At 48.5% G+C, this 19,609-nt stretch overlaps 1 protein-coding gene across 4 annotated transcripts in view; it reads right to left on the reverse strand.

Annotated features, from left to right (window-relative positions):
- Positions 1-3,192: 3,192 nt before the first annotated feature.
- The window catches only part of LOC309517912 (chromosome-associated kinesin KIF4-like), a 36,293-nt gene continuing 19,876 nt past the window's right edge, over positions 3,193-19,609 (reverse strand). For all 4 annotated transcript variants that reach the window (XM_082197515.1, XM_082197516.1, XM_082197514.1 and 1 more), the window contains 13 exons: positions 19,383-19,466; positions 17,910-18,023; positions 17,593-17,748; positions 16,940-17,025; positions 16,127-16,256; positions 15,380-15,550; positions 13,342-13,449; positions 12,159-12,236; positions 11,958-12,062; positions 10,136-10,285; positions 9,018-9,137; positions 6,740-6,862; positions 3,193-3,476 (listed from right to left, as the gene is read on the reverse strand). In XM_082197515.1, the coding sequence (XP_082053641.1) occupies positions 3,309-3,476; positions 6,740-6,862; positions 9,018-9,137; positions 10,136-10,285; positions 11,958-12,062; positions 12,159-12,236; positions 13,342-13,449; positions 15,380-15,550; positions 16,127-16,256; positions 16,940-17,025; positions 17,593-17,748; positions 17,910-18,023; positions 19,383-19,466 (1,593 nt within the window). In that variant the 3' untranslated portion in view covers positions 3,193-3,308. The remainder of the gene's footprint in view (positions 3,477-6,739; positions 6,863-9,017; positions 9,138-10,135; positions 10,286-11,957; positions 12,063-12,158; positions 12,237-13,341; positions 13,450-15,379; positions 15,551-16,126; positions 16,257-16,939; positions 17,026-17,592; positions 17,749-17,909; positions 18,024-19,382; positions 19,467-19,609) is intronic.

The following is a 19,609-nucleotide window of genomic DNA, read 5'->3' on the forward strand; positions in this document are numbered from 1 at the left end:
GCAAGACGAATGCCTCGCAAGACGGAAAACTCACTAGACGAAAGAGTTTTCCGTTTTGGAGGTGCTTCGCAAAACAAATTTCCTATGGGCTTGCTTCGCAAGACGACAATGTCTTGCGAGTTCCTGCTGGTTTTTTTTCTCTCCCCCCCCCTTTTCTAAGCCGCTAAGCCGCTTATCAGCTGATCCAATCAGCAGATAAGCCGCTAATCCGCTAATCCTTCAATGGGCTTGCTTCGCAAGACGAAAAAACCGCTAGACGAAGAGAATCACAGAACGGATTCTTTTCGTCTTGCGAGGCACCACTGTAATAACATTCTTGCCGCTGTTGTCGCATATAAAAACCAAGTTTTATCCTACTTTCTCTACTTGCTATACCTAATAGGAAAGCTTCTGGGGTTTTGTTTTTGTTTTTAAGTATATTTCAACATTTTTAAAAGATCATTATAATACATTTCCCAGAAAGCTTTCACCTCCTTACAAGACCACCACATATGGTAAAAGGTTCCATCTTTTTCTTTACATTTCCAACATAAATCGTTCTATGCGTTTTTGCTAATTTCACTGGTGTTGGGTGCCATCTATACATCATTTTCATAACATTTTCTTTAAGCGAACCGCAAGCAGTGACAGTGCTGTTTTGACAAAGCTGGTTCTGGAGGCAGTCTGGTTTCACGTTGCCAGGGAATGTGATAGAAAAACCCCTGCGTCTCAAGCTGCCCCCCTTTTTAGAAATACTGAGCGGAAGAATAACAACATCATTACACCCTTTGCTTTGGAGAGCTGTGTGTGTGATGAGTTCAATATAATATATATTTTATATACATGTGGGAAATGGGGGGGAAAGCATATTTCCCTCTCCATTTTTGTGTGTGATTGTTATTTTCCCAGCCTCATTATTCTTGAAAACTTCATCGCCATGTAATACCAGTTCTAGTAAACAAAGCTTTCTCTCAGAATGGATTAATCAGTTCTGTTTTTACGCAGCTGGGTTAAAAAGGACTGTCGATTCAAGGTCATAGCCCTGTTTTGCAGTTGGGCTAATAGGATCTAATGTAGCAGTTAACAATAACAAATTAATTTAATGCTTGTTCTTCTTTGGCAATCACTCATAGCCAAGTAATATTGTCTTCCATAAACACGGTTTTAGCAGTGGGTCCGTAAGTGACTGTGGAGGCCAATTCTGGATCCACACATCCTTCCACAGTGGGGACATAGGTTTCTGGATGCGGGTTGATCATGGTGAGGGTTTGCCAAGCGTGCCTTCCTCTTAGCGCGTTTCTCCCTTGCGTCCTGAGTTCGAGTGTCTTCAAAGCCCAGGACACCTTTGGTCAAGGCTGTTCTCCAACTGGAGCGCTCGCAGGCCAGTGTTTCCCAGTTGTCGGTGTTTATACTACATTTTTAAAGATCTGCCTTAAGTGAGTCTTTAAACCTTTTGTTGACCACCAGCATTTTTAAGTTCGGAATAGAGTAGTTGCTTTGGAAGACGATCATCAGGCATCCACACAACATGACCAGTCTAACGAAGTTGATGTTGAAGAATCATTGCTTCGACACTGGTAATCTTTGCTTGCTAGGCACATGTGGGCACTAATCTTGCCTGGTACGGTACGCTCTCAATAGTGAAAAGGTGCCATCCTTCAGGGGCAGATCCAGGCTGTAATTTAAAGCACCTTCAACACATTACTTCCTGCATTCAGTACGTTTCCGAGCACAATTCAAAGTGTTGATGTTGACCCTTAAAGCCCGAAAGGGCCTTGGTCCTGTATACCTGAAGGAGCGTCTCCACCCCCATCGTTCAGCCCGGACACTGAGGTCCAGCTCCAAGGGCCTTCTGGCGGTTCCCTCATTGCGAGAAGTGAGGTTACAGGGAACCAGGCAGAGGGCCTTCTCGGTAGTTGCCAGCTTCCAAGAGACTGCGATCTATTCACAGAGTTGATTCCTGGTAGTGATCTACCCCCTTTTTTTGGGGGGGGGGGTGAGTTCAGATCAAAGTTGCTGAGTTTTTTTTAGGGAGGAGGAAAGCCCCGTTTTTTTGGGGGGGTGCAGGGCAAAAGTTTTTTTAGGGGAGCCAAACTTGTTGAGCTTCTGTGGGGGGAGCCAGTGATCTACCACAGACGTCCAGTGATCTACCGGTAGATCACGATCTACCTGTTGAACGTGCCTGCAATAGGGAAACGCAAAACGGAAGCCTCAAGGCACGTTTGGCTTCCAAAAATCGTTTGAAAACCGGAGCGGTTACTTCCTGGTTTTCGGCGTTCGGGAGCCAAAATGTTCGAAAATGGAGCTGTTCAAGTACTGAGGTTTGACTGTAGTAATAATAAAAACTGCAGCTCTGCACGTCCTGAGAAACGCTTGATGAAAAAGGTTGATGCAAGTTTATTGGCTGAGAATAATGGCTGTTGCAGAAGCCACCGTCATGGGTTCCGCAGGCCTGCAAAGTACACAGGTTTTCTATAGAGGCATAGGGAACCAGGCAGAGGGCCTTCTCGGTAGTGGCGGCAACCCTGTGGAACACCCTTCAGATGTGAAGGAAATAAGCAGCTATCTTTAAAAGACATCTGAAGGCAGCCCTGTTCGGGGAAGTTTTTAATATTTAACGCTGTACTGTTTTAACACTTGATTGGGAGCCGCCCAGAGTGGCTGGGGAAACTCAGCCAGATATTAATTATTATTATTATGTGCTTTAAATCTGTGATCTGGATCTGCTCTGGGGCTTGTGGAAAACTTCCAGGAGGCCCAAGCCTTAGCTTTTAATGTTTTTCACAATCCGGCTTCTTAAGAAGTGGTTAGCTCTGTCCTCTTCTTTGCAAAACTCAAGAGAGCTGCATTCTGTTCTTCCCGACTCTCAATAAAAAAAGTTTTGTATGTTCACATAAAGGCCACGTGGCCGCTAGACCTAAGCCTGTTTAGACTTGAGACTTTTGTCAAGCCATGCCCCCTCACACCTGTCCTGCTCTGCACTCTGGTGCTTGTGCATGGAAGGAGACTTGAGGTATGGGGACCAGTGCAGGGGGTAGAAGCCTTGTGATGTTTCCATAGCCGCAGTTGCACCCATTGAACCTCCTGCTCTTGGTCGTGGGCTCCCCAGTCACTGGTATACCCTCCCCACAAGGGAATAGACAACTCTCAAGTCTGAAAATGTTTCCCCACCCCTTGCTGAAGGAGCTAATAAGTGAGAACAAGACACTCTGATATACTTTAATTTCCTTTATTCAAAAAACGTATAAGCTCTAAAAACAACACTATACACTATAAAAATATCCGTTGCCTGCAGGCCCAAGCTTTCCTTTCCAAGCCTGCTCCGGCCCTCAACCATCTTCCTTAATTGGGGTGCAGCCTAAGAAGTAGTTGCTTCTGGTGCTGTGAAGCCTCTTCCTCCCCTTCTTCATGGCTGCTGGTGGTGAGATCTTGCTGGAATCGTCTCCCAGTGCAAATAAGGAAGTGGCAGGCAGAATCTCATTTTTCTCCTCCAGGACCTGGGAGCAGGGAGAGAGAGAAAGGAGACTGCAGTTACAGCCTGAGCTGCAATTTCATTTCACAAGGGGAGGGGGGAGGGTTTCCAAACAGGCATGTTTGGGTTCAGTGAAGCAGACGGAATTATGTGCATGGATGAACGGGGCATCAGGAAGGGCAGCTTCCTGGAAAAGAAAATTAAATTGTGCCTGCCTCAGGATGGTTGCCCACAGCAAAAAGGGAAACACTCCTGTCCTTCAACAATTCAAGGCTGGAAAAGGCAAGATTAAGGAGTTCAGCAGTGAAGGCTACACCAGACAAGCTGTTTGTGGTGTGAACAGGGAAGTACAGATGGAGGGGGGCATTTTATTTCCATGTTATTTTCAGGCACTGGGCAGATGCAGACAAGTGTTTACTGAGTGGAAGCTTACCAGGGGTAGGCACATAACTGGTTGCTAAGCCGACACATGAGGAAAACACAGAGATTTTGCGCCCAGGCATCAATGAACCCAACTTCAATACTATACATTTTTTCATGGGAGAAGCTCAAAATCATTTACAAAACCACACACACACACGTTAAAACCAAGTACAAAAACAATAAAACAAGAACCTAAAATGCCCATCCATAATAAAATATAATACAAAGAAAATGGCAGACAAATGCAACCCATTCCACTAAAGACAAGCAGAGAAAGAGGCCACAAACATATCTAAGTACCCTCTAAATTAAGGGCTGAAAGCCTGGGGGAACAGAAATATTTTTGCCAGGCACCTAAAGGTAGCCGGGGAGAGCATTCCACTGGAGGAGAGGTGGATAAGGACCTCAGATAATAATAATAATAATAATAATAATAATAATAATAATAATAATAATTTATTATTTATACCCCGCCCATCTGGCTGGGTTTCCCCAGCCACTCTGGGCGGCTTCCAAAAGAATATTAAAATACTATGATACATCAAACATTAAAAGCTTCCCTAAACAGGGCTGCCTTCAGATGTCTTCTAAAAGTCTGGTAGTTGTTGTTCTCTTTGACATCTGGTGGGAGGGCGTTCCACAGGGAGGGCGCCACTACCGAGAAGGCCCTCTGCCTGGTTCCCTGTAACTTGGCTTCTCGCAGGGAGGGAACCGCCAGAAGGCCCTCGGAGCTGGACCTCAGTGTCTGGGCTGAACGATGGAGGTGGAGACGCTCCTTCAGGTATACTGGACCGAGGCCGTTTAGGGCTTTAAAGGTCAGCACCAACACTTTGAATTGTGCTCGGAAATGTACTGGGAGCCAATGTAGGTCTTTCAAGACCGGTGTTATATGGTCTCGGCGGCCGTTCCCAGTCACCAGTCTGGCTGCTGCATTCTGGATTAGTTGTAGTTTCCGGGTCACCTTCAAAGGTAGCCCCACGTAGAGCGCATTGCAGTAGTCCAAGCGGGAGATAACTAGAGCATGCACCACTCTGGCGAGACAGTCCGCGGGCAGATAGGGTCTCAGCCTATGTACCAGATGGAGCTGGTACACAGCTGCTCTGGACACGGATTTAACCTGTGCCTCCATGGACAGCTGTGAGTCCAAAATGACTCCCAGGCTGCGCACCTGGTCCTTCAGGGGCACGGTTACCCCATTCAGGACCAGGGAATCCCCCACACCTGCCCGCCTCCTGTCCCCCAGAAACAGTACTTCTGTCTTGTCAGGATTCAATCTCAATCTGTTTGCCGCCATCCATCCTCCAACCGCCTCCAGACACTCACACAGGACTGTCACTGCCTTCACTGGTTCTGATTTGAAAGAAAGGTAGAGCTGGGTATCATCTGCATACTGATGAACACCCAGCCCAAACCCCCTGATGATCTCTCCCAGCGGCTGCATGTAGATGTTGAAAAGCATGGGGGAGAGGACAGAACCCTGAGGCACCCCATAAGTGAGAGCCCAGGGGTCTGAACACTCATCCCCCACCACCACTTTCTGAACACGGCCCAGGAGGAAGGAGCGGAACCATTGTATGACAATGCTCCCAGCTCCCAGCCCCTCAAGACGGTCCAGAAGGATGTTATGGTCGATGGTATCAAACGCTGCTGAGAGATCCAGCAGAACTAGGAAACAGCTCTCACCTTTGTCCCTAGCCCGCCGGAGATCATCAACCAGTGCGACCAAGGCAGTTTCCGTCCTGTGATGAGGCCTGAATCCCGATTGGAAGGGATCCAAATGGTCCGCTTCTTCCAGGCGTGCCTGGAGTTGTTCAGCAACCACTCGCTCAATCACCTTGCCCAAGAATGGAAGATTTGAGACTGGGCGATAGTTGGCCATCGTGGCCGCATCTAAAGATGGTTTTTTAAGAAGCGGTTTAATAACCGCCTCTTTCAGCGAGTCTGGGAAGGCTCCCTCACGGAGGGAAGCATTCACCACCCCACGAATCCCATCGCCCAGCCCTTCCCGGCTAGCTTTTATAAGCCAGGATGGGCAAGGATCAAGGAGACAGGTGGTTGGTTTCACTCGTCCAAGCAGCCTGTCCACATCCTCGGAGGTAACAGATTGGAATTGATCCCACGCAATTTGACTAGACAGGACTCTAGCACTCTCCCGCCCCGGCCCTGCTCCCACGGTGGCATCTACCTCTTCCCGAATCTGAGCGACTTTATCTGCAAAAAACTTTGCAAAATCATTGCAGGAGATCATGTGGCCCGTACTGGGCCCCAATGTAGCAGGTGACTAAAGTAGGGTCCAGATTGCTTCATATGGGGAGAGGCAGTCCCTGAAGTGTTGGGATCCTGACTCATAAGACTTTACAGATCAAAACCAGCTCTTTGAATTGAGCCTGGAAAGTAGCAGCCAGAACAGTCGTGCCAAGATTGGTGTTCTCTGCTTGGACTGCCTTGCCCTGGTCAGCAATCTGGCTGCTGAATTCTTCACCAGCTGCAGTTTCCAAATAGCCTTCAAAGGCAGCCCCACATGCAACACGGTCATCTAACCTGGAGGTCACCAAGGACGGACAACCCAAGTTGGGCTATCCCCTCTTCTCTCCATTAATATTATTTCAAGTATATAATCTGTTTAAAAAAAGACATAACCAGTTGGACTAGCCTTATCAAGTGCTTTTACAGACACACACACCATGGCCAGTCAGTGACCACGGGGTAATTGGATGTCACTATGCAGTCATTTGTTACCCCTTCAAGTGTGCCAGACTATGGGGAACTCTCAGCTCTGCAACAACCCCACAAGTGCCCTTTCCTAGCCCCGAAGCGAAACCAGAGCTGTGTTCAAGGTCACCTGCATCTCTGCAATCCTCATACCTTTCTGGTAGGTGCAACAGCTGGCGGCTCAAAGAAGGTGTCTCCTCCGGTTGCCAGAGTAGGATCTTCCGGGTCGAAGCTGTCCTTTGAATCTCCCGCTTGCTCATCAGCAAGCACCCCTTCCTAAGGGGGGAAAAGGCAGGGCGCACACTAGCCTGGACTGCACTTGATGCTTGGCATCTGCTCCAGCCCATAAAGCTACAGGGACCCGATCCCCACGGAGGGAAGAGCTCAGCATGCCCAGGGGCTACCCCAAGCAGTGCCAAAACACCCTTCCATCGGTGCCTTGCTAACCATCACACAAACTCCCTGAGCTGGTCTTAGCATTGGGGGGACGGGAGTAAGGGATTAAGCATGTCAGTTTTTGAATGGGATTAAATCTTAAAGCAGAATCAGACAAAAAAACCATTAAATACCTGTCTCTCTACCAGGGCAATTGCAGCCTAAACAGGAGGAGTGGGGAGGGAACCCCTGCACCTCCATCAGGCAAGGCCTCCTTCCACCTGCCTTGCTCTTCTCTCTGCTTCTCAATGTGTATTGTATTGTTTTATGTACTGTGGCTTGCCGTTGTTTTATTGATTATAGTTTAGATATTATTGTAACTGTGGAGTGGATTTCTGTTCAACTTTTATATGTTATTATTATGTTATACTATTCTTTTCTTTCTTTCTTTCTTTTATTAGAAATTTGAATTCATCATTAATACACATATACAAACATACATTTCATACAATCCGTAAAAATGTTCAAACATACTTACACTCAATCCCACAAATAGTTCCTTTCCCCATCACCATCCACCAACCCTTCACCCCACCTTTGTGTTTGACTTCCAATCTACTCAATTACAATTTCTTTCCACTTCTATTATACTATTCTAATTGATGGTTGAATGTTGCTATTTGATGTAGGCTGCCTATTTTAAAGTTATGTTTTATTATCACATTTTTGTACAGTGGTGCCCCGCAAGACGAACGCCTCGCAAGACGAAAGGTTTTTTCGTTTTTGAGTTGTTTCGCAAGACGAATTTCCCTATGGGCTTGCTTCGCAAAACGAAGCTTGCCCCCGCACCCCGGACCTCTTTTGAAGCAAGGGGCGGCAGGGAGAAGATTGCTTCTCCCCGTTGCCAGCCCCGCAATCTCCGGGGACAGAGGGGAAGGCCGCGCGTGCGCCTTCCCCTCTGTCCCCGGACCCCTTTTGAACCAAGGGGTGGCAACGGGGAGAAGCGATTCTCCCCACTGCCCCTTCCCTTGCTTTAAAACAGGTCCCCTCTGTCCCCGGACGGACTCCATAGGAACGCATTGATTGATTTTCAATGCATTCCTATGGGAAACCGTGCTTCGCAAGACGAAAAACTCGCAAGAAGAAAACACTTGCGGAACGAATTAATTTCGTCTTGCGAGGCACCACTGTATTGCATTAGATTGTTATAAGATGTACATTTTTTGTTTCTTCAGCTTGTAAACCGCCTTGAGTGCTGTAAGATAGAAAGGCGGTATACAAATTAAAAATGATGACGATGATGTTGTTGCTGGACTACAACTCGCACCATCCCTGGCTATTGGCCATGTTGCAAGAGCTGGTGTGAGTTGGAGTCCAACAAGCTTGAGACCAGTTTCCCCACTTATGAATTACAGGATGGGAGAATGGAAGGCTGGCCTCGGTGTGAAGTCACCTTGTGCTTAGCAGGCAGCAGAGCATGCATGAAGGGGTTAACCCACTCTCGGGAGGCAGGCTTATAAAGGTGACCCATAAGCCATTGATTGGGCTTACCAAAATACATGCATTTTCTGCAGGGAGTGGAGGGGATCCGAGGATGGCTGTGTTGCTCCCCCTCTGCTTGTGAGAATTTGCCACCCATGAATCCCCTCGTCCACTGCAAGGGCGGGGGGAGACTCCTCCCCAACTGCAGGATAACACACCTCTTAGAGGTTACCTTCTGGGCTATTTATGTGTGGCATCTTGAAAAAAGGCATATAAAACCCTTTGAGCCCCATGCAAAGAGAGTCACCAGCTCAGATTTGAACAACTCCTTCCTGCCAAAAGGCAGAAGTTTTCCCTTTGGCCCTGCATACTGGAGTTCCAGCCCGATCAATTCTCGCCAACTTTCTCATCTCACTTCCCAGCCTGCTGCAGCAAGCTGGGAAGCCAGGACAGGAGCTGCGCATGATTTGCCCTCAACTTTAACACGCCCTGCTTGCTGGGAGGTGGAGCAGGCAACTCCAGGGCTGTCCTGCTCCCTCAAAGAGAAAAGGAGCTCTTGCCATGGGTTGCTCACCAAATCATAGTGCTCGCGGTTCCGACACCTCCCGTACTCGCAGCGACAGTCCTCGGAGCAGGCCATCTTTTGCTTACGGCAGCCGCACTTCTTGTTTCCACAGCGGCCTCGGCAGGTGCACTGCAAAGGGAGAGCTCAGTGAGAGAGCAGAAAACACACGTGGAATAGCCCACAAGTGGCATGTGCCGCCAATGCCAAGGTGGCCCTGCAGGCCTCTGCTGCTGTATCTGTTTCTGGGACTCAACTCCTTTCAGGTTTGGGGCTCTGAAATAAGAATGGGGCATGTCTGACCGACATAGGTTCTTCCTAGCTGTCAGAGCCAGCATGCATGATGCAGGTTGCCAAGGTGGTGCCCGTGGGCACATATATGTCCACAGAGGCTTTCCCCCAGGATCGCCAACCGCCACTGAAATTAAGCTTGAAATACCCATCCACTGCAATCAATAGGCTAGGTCACAGTGTGAGCTTAAGGTGTGTGTGCGTGCGTGCGTGCGTGGTTTTTTGGTGTTGTTTTGGGGGGGGGGACAACAACAGCCTCTCCAGTTTGCAAATGCGTCCACAGGTCCTGAAAAGGTTTGGTGGAGCTTCCTGACACTCCTTTGCCCCAAGACTGCAAGGCACACTCAGCTCAGCTGTCACAGAATTTTAATTTTTCAATTTAAAGCCATGAACTGTTCCACGAAAGGTGGAGGATTTGCACCAGAAACTCCTTAAGATATTTAGACACATTTGGCTGAACAGTATTCAATGTGCACATTGTGGGAATCCATCAACGTAGAACCTAGCAATGATCACTGAGGTGGCTTTAATGAATAAATAAGATGATTAGACAAATTTGTGGAGGACAAGGAGATCTATCATCGGTTAGTCATTAAGCTGGATGAATGGAGCCTCCATGCTCAATGACAGTATATCTCTGAGTATTTTCATTACTGGGATGGATATCAGAAGAGGGATGATGCCTTTGTGTCCCCCACAGGGCAGTGTTGGAAGCAAGACAGCTGAACCTGATGTGCACTTGGGGCTGGTCTACCAGAGCCAATTCTTGCATTGCTCCTCCTGGCCAGATTTCAGGAGGCAGCTTCCTAAACGCCAGCTGTCCTGCTAGATGATCCTACCCCCAGAATGCTCTGCCTGGCTCCTCTGGAAAGCTTGTACGGCACCCACTCTGCATCTTCCATTTCTTTGGCCTCATCCGAGTCAGGAGATGAGTCTTCCTCATCCATGTCGGCTGGAGGCAGCGAGGTCATTCGCCTGCGAGACTTTGGCTGAAGGGGGGGGGGGGACCGAAGAAGAAGAAGAAGAAGAAGAAGAAGAAGAAGAAGAAGAAGAAGAAGAAGAAGAATTTATTTATATCCCGCCCTCCCCAGCCGAAGCTGGGCTCAGGGTGGCTAACAGCAATAAAATACAACATTATAAAATTAATTCAAATCAAATTGATGGCAACTGTTGGGCTAGAGTTCTGTGAAGATTGCCAAAGGAGGGAGTCAGGCTGTGCCCTGGCCAAAGGCCTGGTGGAACAGCTCTGTCTTGCAGGGCCTGCGGAAAGATGTCAAGTCCCGCAGGGCCCTAGTGTTTTGTGGCAGAGGGTTCCACCAGATTGGGGCCACAGCCGAAAAAGCCCTGGCTCTGGTTGAAGCCAGCCTAACCTCTCTGTGGCCCGGGACCTCCAAGATGTTTTTGTTTCAAGACCGTAAGTACCTCTGTGTGGGGCATACCAGGAGGGGCGGTCCTGTAGGTACGAGGGTCCTAGGCTGTATAGGGCTTTGAAGGTTTAAACCAGCACCTTCAACCTGACCCTGTACTCCAGCAGGAGCCAGTGCAGCTGGTATAGCACCGGGTGAATGTGATCTCGCAGCGAGGACCCCATAAGGAGGTCCTCCTTACTGGAGTTTCTGGGTCAGTCAGAAGAAGACAAGCTCACCATTTCTGCCTCACTCAAGTTATGGAACCAAGGCAGCCGCACAAAAAATGATCAGGCCAGGTTGGCTGCAGCTGATGCAAGTTGGAACCCAAAGCAAGCAATGTAATTTGAGGCGCCATTTGGGGGATCAGAGGCGAGCCTTTTTATTATTTGCCACATTCCTATCCCAATCTTTCCTCCAAGGAGCTGTACATGGTCATTTAATCCCCACAACAATCCTGCAAAGTAGTTCAGGCTGAGAGCCAGGGACTGATATTCAAGGACACCCGTGAGCTTCATGGCTGAGTGGGAATTTGAACCCTGGTCTCCCAGGTCCTGGTCTGACACCCTAACCATTACACCACGCTGCCACGAACATTAAGGCAGTCACTAAGTAAGAGCTGCAATGTATTTTGACTTGTGCTTCTAATCCATACAGTGGTACCTCGGGTTACATACACTTCAGGTTACAGACTCCGCTAACCCAGAAATAGTGCTTCAGGTTAACAACTTTGCTTTCAGATGAGAACAGAAATCGTGCTCCGGCGGTGCGGCAGCAGCAGGAGGCCCCATTAGCTAAAGTGGTGCTTCAGGTTAAGAACAGTTTCAGGTTAAGTACGAACCTCCGGAACGAATTAGGTGCTGTATTTTTTGCTCTATATGACTCACTTTTTCCCTCCTAAAAAGTAAGGGGAAATGTGTGTGCGTCTTATGGAGCGAATGCAGGCTGCACAGCTATCCCAGAAGCCAGAACAGCAAGAGGGATTGCTGCTTTCACTGCGCACCATGATCCCTCTTGCTGTTCTGGCTTCTGAGATTCAGAATATTTTTTCCCTTGTTTTCCTCCTCCGAAAACTAGGTGTGTCTTGTGGTCTGGTGCATCTTATAGAGCGAAAAATACGGTACTTAACCCGAGGTACCACTGTACCCAGCTTTATCTTTCAGGTGACGGGATGGACCAGCCATACAAACAAGCTCTGTCGCACACAGACACCCTGCCTTGCTTCTCCGCCCCGCCCCACCGGAAGGACACACACCTTGGGTGGAATGTATTCAAAGGGGGACTCCGGGGTGCCTGCTGCAGGGCCCGGCTGGCCATTGCAGATCCTCTGACCACTGACAGCTTGAAAAACTCTCAGTTTCTGTTGGGAAGAAAGGGAGGAGTGTGAGGTTCACTGAGTGGCAGGAGCAAAGTCAGCTCCTCTAATAGCAGCCGCTGCTGTCACTCCCAGACCTACCTGTCTAAGAGTTTCAATCTCTTCTTGGTGTTCCTGGTTCTTTTCAAAAACCTCCCTCATCTTGGCCAGCTCTTCTTCCTGTCCAGAGTAAAGAAGGCAAAAGGCTCTTAAGGTCTCATATTCAGCTGCAAAGGAACCCACGCGTTGGGGTGTTTGCACACCTAGGATTTGTGCTATCCCTGCCTTCTAAAGATTTGAAGAGGGCTATTAAGAATGAAAGAATGCTCGATATTTCCCCCAGCTCTGATTTTTTAAAAATATTATTTTAAAAAAATTATTATATCATAAAGAAGGCTGATCGCCGAAGAATGGATGATTTGAATTATGGTGCTGGGGGAGACTCTTGAGAGTCCCATGGACTGCAAGAAGATCAAACCTCTCCATTCTGAAGGAAATCAGCCCTGAGTGCTCACTGGAAGGACAGATCCTGAAGCTGAGGCTCCAAGACTTTGGCCACCTCATGAGAAGAGAAGGCTCCCTGGAAAAGACCCTGATGTTGGGAAAGATGGAGGGCACAAGGAGAAGGGGATGACAGAGGACAAGATGGTGGGACAGTGTTCTTGAAGCTACTAGCATGAGTTTGACCAAACTGCGGGAGGCAGTGGAAGACAGGAGTGCCTGGCGTGCTCTGGTCCAGGGGGTCACGAAGAGTCGGACATGACTAAACAACAAGGATAGAGCCTTGAGTGCCATCACTTGAAGTTCCAACTTCTGGCCTACAGGATACACTGGTTGATTTAGAGACTCCCCACCACCACAACATTTTCTCCCTCCCTCCCAGCAACACCACACTCCATCCATTCACACACACAGCCCCTTCAAAACTTACTTAAATGACCAGAGCTAACATTGTTCTGCATGTTTTGAGAAACAGAAAAATGTGGAAGAACAACTACTGTATTAGCATAGCCTTCAAAAATGAGGGGGAGCAGAGAAGACACTTTGCTTACAAAGCCAGTGGATGATAAAGCAGAGATCGACAAGAGCAGCATCAAGAATAGTGGTCTGAGCCAAAATCAGGCAGTCTCATTCAGTGACATAATGCCAGCACCACAAGCCTTGTTGCTTATAGATGGGATTCCTTCCCACCAGCAAAGGGAACAGCTGGAATGGTTGGGTGGCAAACATGGCTGCCTTTGAGGGGGCTGGAGCAACCATGCCTAAGAGACACAGCAGCTTATACCTGGAACTTGATGCGCTCGAGTTGCTTCTGCTCCCGTTCTGAAATGGAAGTCTCCAGCTTCTTCTCTGCTTCTTCTTTGTGCTGTATCTGGCTGAGTAGATAGAGTACCTGGGGGTGAAAGAGAGATGTGGGTGGGTAGAGACCTTGGGTCAGAGGCGGCACAGTCTGAAGGGAGGCTATACTTTCCGTATAGCTCGCATTATGGCAGCCAAAGTATTGAGTTGGCTAAACCACAAACGTGTGGGATAATCAGCCTCATACAACCAACATACTTAAGTCTAACTAACGCATGAAGGGGTTAAGACCATAGAGTAAGCTGTCTTGCCAGGCTTAGCTCACCTTGGGAGGGATTGGGTAATTAAGCCTTTGTTCTCTCTCCCAGTCTACCAAAGAAGCTCAATGTATGACGCCTGAGCTGGTGACTGTAGCTCAGAACTCATGGCTCTTACAAGCCACTCTTGAGTTACTAAAGTAATAATTTAGGAACTTTCACCACTGTAACTAAGGCCAAGTTTTATCGCCTGTGTTTTCTGACTGATGTATGGAAAACCACATGAACCTGACCTTTGAAGAGTTTGTAAGTAAACTATTTTTTAACTTAACAAATGTGTGGTATTTCTTTATGCTAGGGGAAGAGGGGAACTTTAGAAGAAACCCACAAGGGCATACCTCCTCTATTTCCATGCTTTATTTTGCTGCATGTTTTGTGATTTTAATCTCTGCTGGGGGTTCTCTCATCAAAGAATACCATGACCCAAACCTGGATCTTGGGGGCATTCTAGTGGGTGGTGCCAAGCTAATTAGTTCTAATTCTCTTCCCATCCACCTCCATACTGAGTTCTACAAGAGGAAGCTGGCAGGCAGACAGGGCCACCCTCTGGACTGGTTGTAAGTTAAGGCAGGCAGGCGGGCAGGATGGGGTTGTCTGACGGTAGTTCATGGACCAGCGTTCAATCTCAGCATTTGCCACCAGATCACCCACGTTTTCTGGAAACAGTGTGACGCCAACAGTGTGACGCGGCAGCTAAAAAAGCCAATGCAATTCTGGGCTGCATCAATAGGAGTATAGCATCTAGATCAAGGGAAGTAATAGTGCCACTGTATTCTGCTCTGGTCAGACCTCACCTGGAGTACTATGTCCAGTTCTGGGCACCACAGTTCAAGAAGGACACTGACAAACTAGAACGTGTCCAGAGGGGGGCAACCAAAATGGTCAAAGGCCTGGAAACGATGCCTTATGAGGAACGGCTAAGGGAGCTGGGCATGTTTAGCCTGGAGAAAAGGAGGTTAAGGGGTGATATGATAGCCATGTTCAAATATATAAAAGGATGTCACATAGAGGAGGGAGAAAGGTTGTTTTCTGCTGCTCCAGAGAAGCGGACACGGAGCAATGGATCCAAACTACAAGAAAGAAGATTCCACCTAAACATTAGGAAGAACTTCCTGACAGTAAGAGCTGTTTGACAGTGGAATTTGCTGCCAAGGAGTGTGGTGGAGTCTCCTGCTTTGGAGGTCTTTAAGCAGAGGCTTGACAACCATATGTCAGGAGTGCTCTGATGGTGTTTCCTGCTTGGCAGGGGGTTGGACTCGATGGCCCTTGTGGTCTCTTCCAACTCTAGGATTCTATGATTCTAGCCACTGAGCAACACAGAGTTCTAAACACTGAAAGAACTTGGAGCACCCCAAGCTTGCAAACTTTACTGAGAAGGCAGCAACTGAATTTCCCTTTCTCTGCTGCTATTGACCGCTGGCACTGCAGTTCTCCATAAGGGCACTTCCAGGGATCCCATTCACAGCCACCTCTCAGCTAACAGGAGGCTGTCCCAAGCCAAATTCATAGGTGTGGGTAGAGGGTCCTTAACCTGGAAATCAGGTTAAATGTACCAGCAGCAAAGCCTGGTTAGGACTACTCCAGAAAACCTGGAGTAGGTATAGACTGGGTGGTCAACTGCTCAGAATGGGATTTTGGGATGGGCGCAGTTTTTGTAGCTGCTGCAGAATTAGGTGGTTTTGGGGGTGGGGGGGTGGCAGGTGATACCTTTTCTTGATGCTGCTGCTCCTTCTGGACCAGCTGGCTCTCGTGCTCCGCTTCCATTTCTGCCACAACCTTTCGCTCTTCGAGAAGTATTTTATGCATGTCGGCACATGTGGTTTTGGTTTGCTGCAAACGGTTCTCCAGTTTCCCATTCTCCACTTTTGAAGAGACCAGCTTTGAAATGTACACGGGGGGTAGGAGGTAGAGAAAGAGAGAGAACACAATATTAAAAGGTGTAATGCTGAAGAATTTGCATCTAGGACCAAGGGCCTTCTGGCAGTTCCCTCACTGCAAAAAGTCAAGTTGCAGAGAGACTTCTCGGTGGAATACCCTCCCGTCACATGTCAAGGAGATAAATAACTCTACATCTGAAGACATTTAAAGGCAGCCCCGTATATGGAAGTTTTTAATGTTTGATTGTGCTTCTATATTTGTTGGCTAGAGTGGCTAGGGCAACCCCGTCAGGTGGGCAGGTACAAATAATAAAAATATTATCTTGCCAACTGGCATCATTGTGCTCATTCAGTACAGGAAAGGTACAGAACTATCTTTGAGAAAGAGTTGAGCTGTCAAGCAACAGAAGCTAGGAGGGCTGCCCCCTTTAGCCCACGAGGGGTCACTGCCACTGTGTCACTGCCCCTTCCACCCCAAGGCCTCTTATTTGTTCTAGAGATTCAAATCCCTGGTTCCATTCCAGAGCCGCCTGCCTCTTCGTTCCCGCCCGCCTCCTCTGCTGCCACTCAAGCTTACTTCGCCAATCAGGTATTTGATGGCACACTTGGCTTCCGCAAGGTTGGTGATGCTCTCCCAGCGCTGCTTGGTGCGGTCGCCGGCGTCTGCGTCCAGCAGTTTCTGCTGCAGGTCAGCAATCTGGGCGCTCCTTGGGAAGAAGAAGCGACTGCATGAGTTCGCAGGGGATTTGCCAAGACAGCAAATCGTATGGGGAACTTGGGCAATTTGGCCCCTGCTTGTGTAGGAGGAACTGTGACCAGAGCATCAGCAGCAGCCCTGGGTGAATACGCAGTTGCTTAGGCTGCCAGGCTGGGGTTAATTTCCTAAGAGACCTGCTGTGGTCCAGAGATGGTGCAGCAGAGTGGCAGATAGATGACTGGAGGACTGAGAGGGAAACTTCAGCACCTCCTGAATCTGCCACCTCTTATCCCCTTTCCACAGGAAACAGCCACAATAAGCTTTCCCAGGTGTTTTCAGAACAAGAAGATGAATGTTACACAGCAACAGAAGATTGAAGAATCGTAGAACTGTAGAGTTGGAAGGGACCCCAAGCGTCATCTAGTCCACCCCCCTGCAATGCATAGTTAGAACTATGGAATTTGCAACCATGAGATGATGAACATTAGAGCTCAGACAGCCTTAAAAGGGGGTTAGAAAATCAATGGACTACAAGAGCGAATAGGTACTAGTCAATTAAGGTTATATATTGGAGTCCATATGCCTCTAAATTCCTACACCAGGCTAGATTAGCCTCCAGCTTGAGCTAGAGGAGTTTTTCTTACACTCTTTGTTGTGGCTTTGCTTCTTCTGAGACATGAAAACACCCCATACCTGAGCTCCATCTCTGTTTCGAGGCTCTCTATTTGCTTGGCGATGGAATGCTCCATTTCCGCAGCTTTATGGGAAAACGTGCGCCTCTGGAAAAGGAGGATGGGAACGGAATCAGAAAATAAGCAGAGCACAGGGAGAGGAGGTGGGACTCAGTTCAGAAGATGTGGCAGTTTAACTCTAAGAGAAGCAGCAGTAGCTATTTCCAGCAGGGCAAGACTTTGATTTTCCCCTCTGGAAGGGGATCTGCCATGGTGGTGAAGCAAAACCAGCTTCTGGAAGATCTCCTGTCTCCAGTGCAGAATGAGAGAACTCACCCTTTACAGCAGGGGTAGGGAATCTGGGGGTCAAATGCAGCCCCCAAGCCTTTCTATCTGCCCATCGGCGGTCTCCTTCTCCCCTGCCCCCTTTGCACCTCCTGGAGTGTTATACCTAGGTAAAATGTCTGAATGAGCACTGAAAATGCCTGGATGGCAGAATTCACACTCGTTGCTCCACCCACTTTTGTCTGTGGCCCTGCCCACTACTGGCACGCGGCCTTTGGAAAGTGGCCTATACCTGCATCAGAAGACCCCAACACCAAAGAGAAAGTGGATTAGACAGAACACACGGTCTCTTCCTTCCCCCTCTCCGCTGCAGCCTGCCTCACTGCCCACCTTGTACTTTGACGGGAGGTTCTCCCCAGCATCTCGCTTCTCTTTAAGCGAGGCAATCTCCTTCGCCAAGGTCTTCCGGTCCTCCAGGAGGTCGTTGAGGTGGCGCTGAGCCTCTTCGATGCTAACAAGGACCTCCACTTCATTCGCGAGCCAGCTCTGCGCAAGATGGAAGCTGGTTACGACAGAGGGTCGGCGGAAAGGTGGCCAAAACCCACCCCGTGGTGCCTGCAAGCCAACTTTGCCTCTCCCCTGGAATAAGCCACTTGAGCCACTGTGAATCTGCCCTAAGCAGAAACAAGGAGAGCTACGGCCCCTACCTTCACCCGAGCAGCAACTCCCTCGATCCCGCGGTTGACGTTCTCTTTTCGCTTATTGGTAGCCTCTTGCTGTTTCTGGAGAGCATCCTTTAAGCGCTTGTTGGCAGCAGCGGCCTGTGAGAGAGGGGTGGAGGCTGGTGTGTTGAAACAGGACCCAAACTTTCAAAATCCCTTGCTTGGCAATGAAGCTCACTGGGTGACCTTAGGATAGCCACTCTCGAAAGCTAGCCTCCCCCTGGGATTTTAGGAGGATGAAGAGCTGGAGGTGGGGGCTGCTATAGCCCAAGGGTCAGATCAAGAGCTGGCCAACCCTCCACAGGCCATTTTCAACAGGGATGGAACAAATTCAAAGGGGCTCCCTATCGGCACTTATTAGTTGACCGGTGCTAACAAAGAGTCCCTTTGAACTTGTCAATTTGCAGATCCAAAGCTGACTGCAAAAGCGGGGAGGATGTCCTTCTGCAAGGGCAGCTTGCATCCAAACCATGCCTGTAGCGTCTTCAAAAAGGGCTCACTGTCAGCAAACCCAGCTAGCCAAGGAGCAACTAGGAGCACAATTTAAGCTCCCGATTGTTCCTTCACAGCCGTTTCTTTGCCTGCCTTGCACTTATGACTTCAGGTGTGAGGCAGGCGGGTGCGGTTTGGGGGAATCGGCCCTGCGACCCACAGCCAGAGGTTTCCTACCTCTGCCTCAGAAGGGTGGGACAAAAATGTAACCATCAATGTGCTCCGAGAAGAGATTTGATGTTCTCCTACTCAAAAATGAGGATTTTCACGGGCTTTGAAGTCAGTATTCTAAAAACTCTTTGCTTTAAAATAAAGAGCCTCAGCCAGCATGGCTGACGAGGACAAACGGAGAATTAAAAATGTGTAAGCAAGTACTTAGAATCATAGAATTGTAGAGTTGGAAGGGATCTCGAGGGCCAACTAGTCCAAGCCCCTGCAATGTAGGACTGAGGTTAACTCATTGAAGATTACAAGAAAGCTGTTACCTATCCTCTAGTTACTATGCCATTGACCTCCGATCTATGCTAGGCTTTCCAGCAAAGTTAGTGTCTTAAACCCGGACAGGAGAACCACCTGTGGCCCTCCAGTTCTTGTTGAATACAACTCTCATTACCCCCTGACCGCTGGCCAGGCTGGCTGTTGGGAGTCAGAGGCTGACCATGTTTGGAAGGCCACCGGTTCTCCAGCCCTGGTTTAAACTATGAATCCTAGAGGCAGAATTAAGTCAAGCATACTCCATTTAACACCACATATTCTAGACTCTCTACACAATCAGAGGGAGGGAAGAGCTTTGTACACTATTCCCCCACTTCTGATTTACTGAATCAGGGAATTCTAACCTTGGGACCTGTCCCTTGTCTCTCTACACAAAGCATTCAAAGTCTCAGCCTGTCTAATCTCTGTAGATTATTTTAAAAACAGTGGTGCTTCACCAGGCGGAAGATATTGCTACCCAAGGCCACTCACCTCCTCTGCTTTTCGCCGGAGGACGGTGGCTTGCTTTTGGAAGTCTTGCTCTAGTTTGACAAGTTCATACTGCCTCTTGCGATCCTGAAAGACAAAGAGTCAAAATGGCTGACCTTTCAACAACCAAGCAGGACAGTGATTTGTGGTCTGCACTCAAACTTAGCAAGTCTTGTGACCCACTTTTATAGAGGCGTTAAACCCACCTGTATCCTAGAGACCTCATCAAG

Source organism: Podarcis vaucheri (genome assembly GCF_965113315.1).
Source record: "Podarcis vaucheri genome assembly, chromosome: 13".
NCBI lineage: Eukaryota > Metazoa > Chordata > Lepidosauria > Squamata > Lacertidae > Podarcis > Podarcis vaucheri.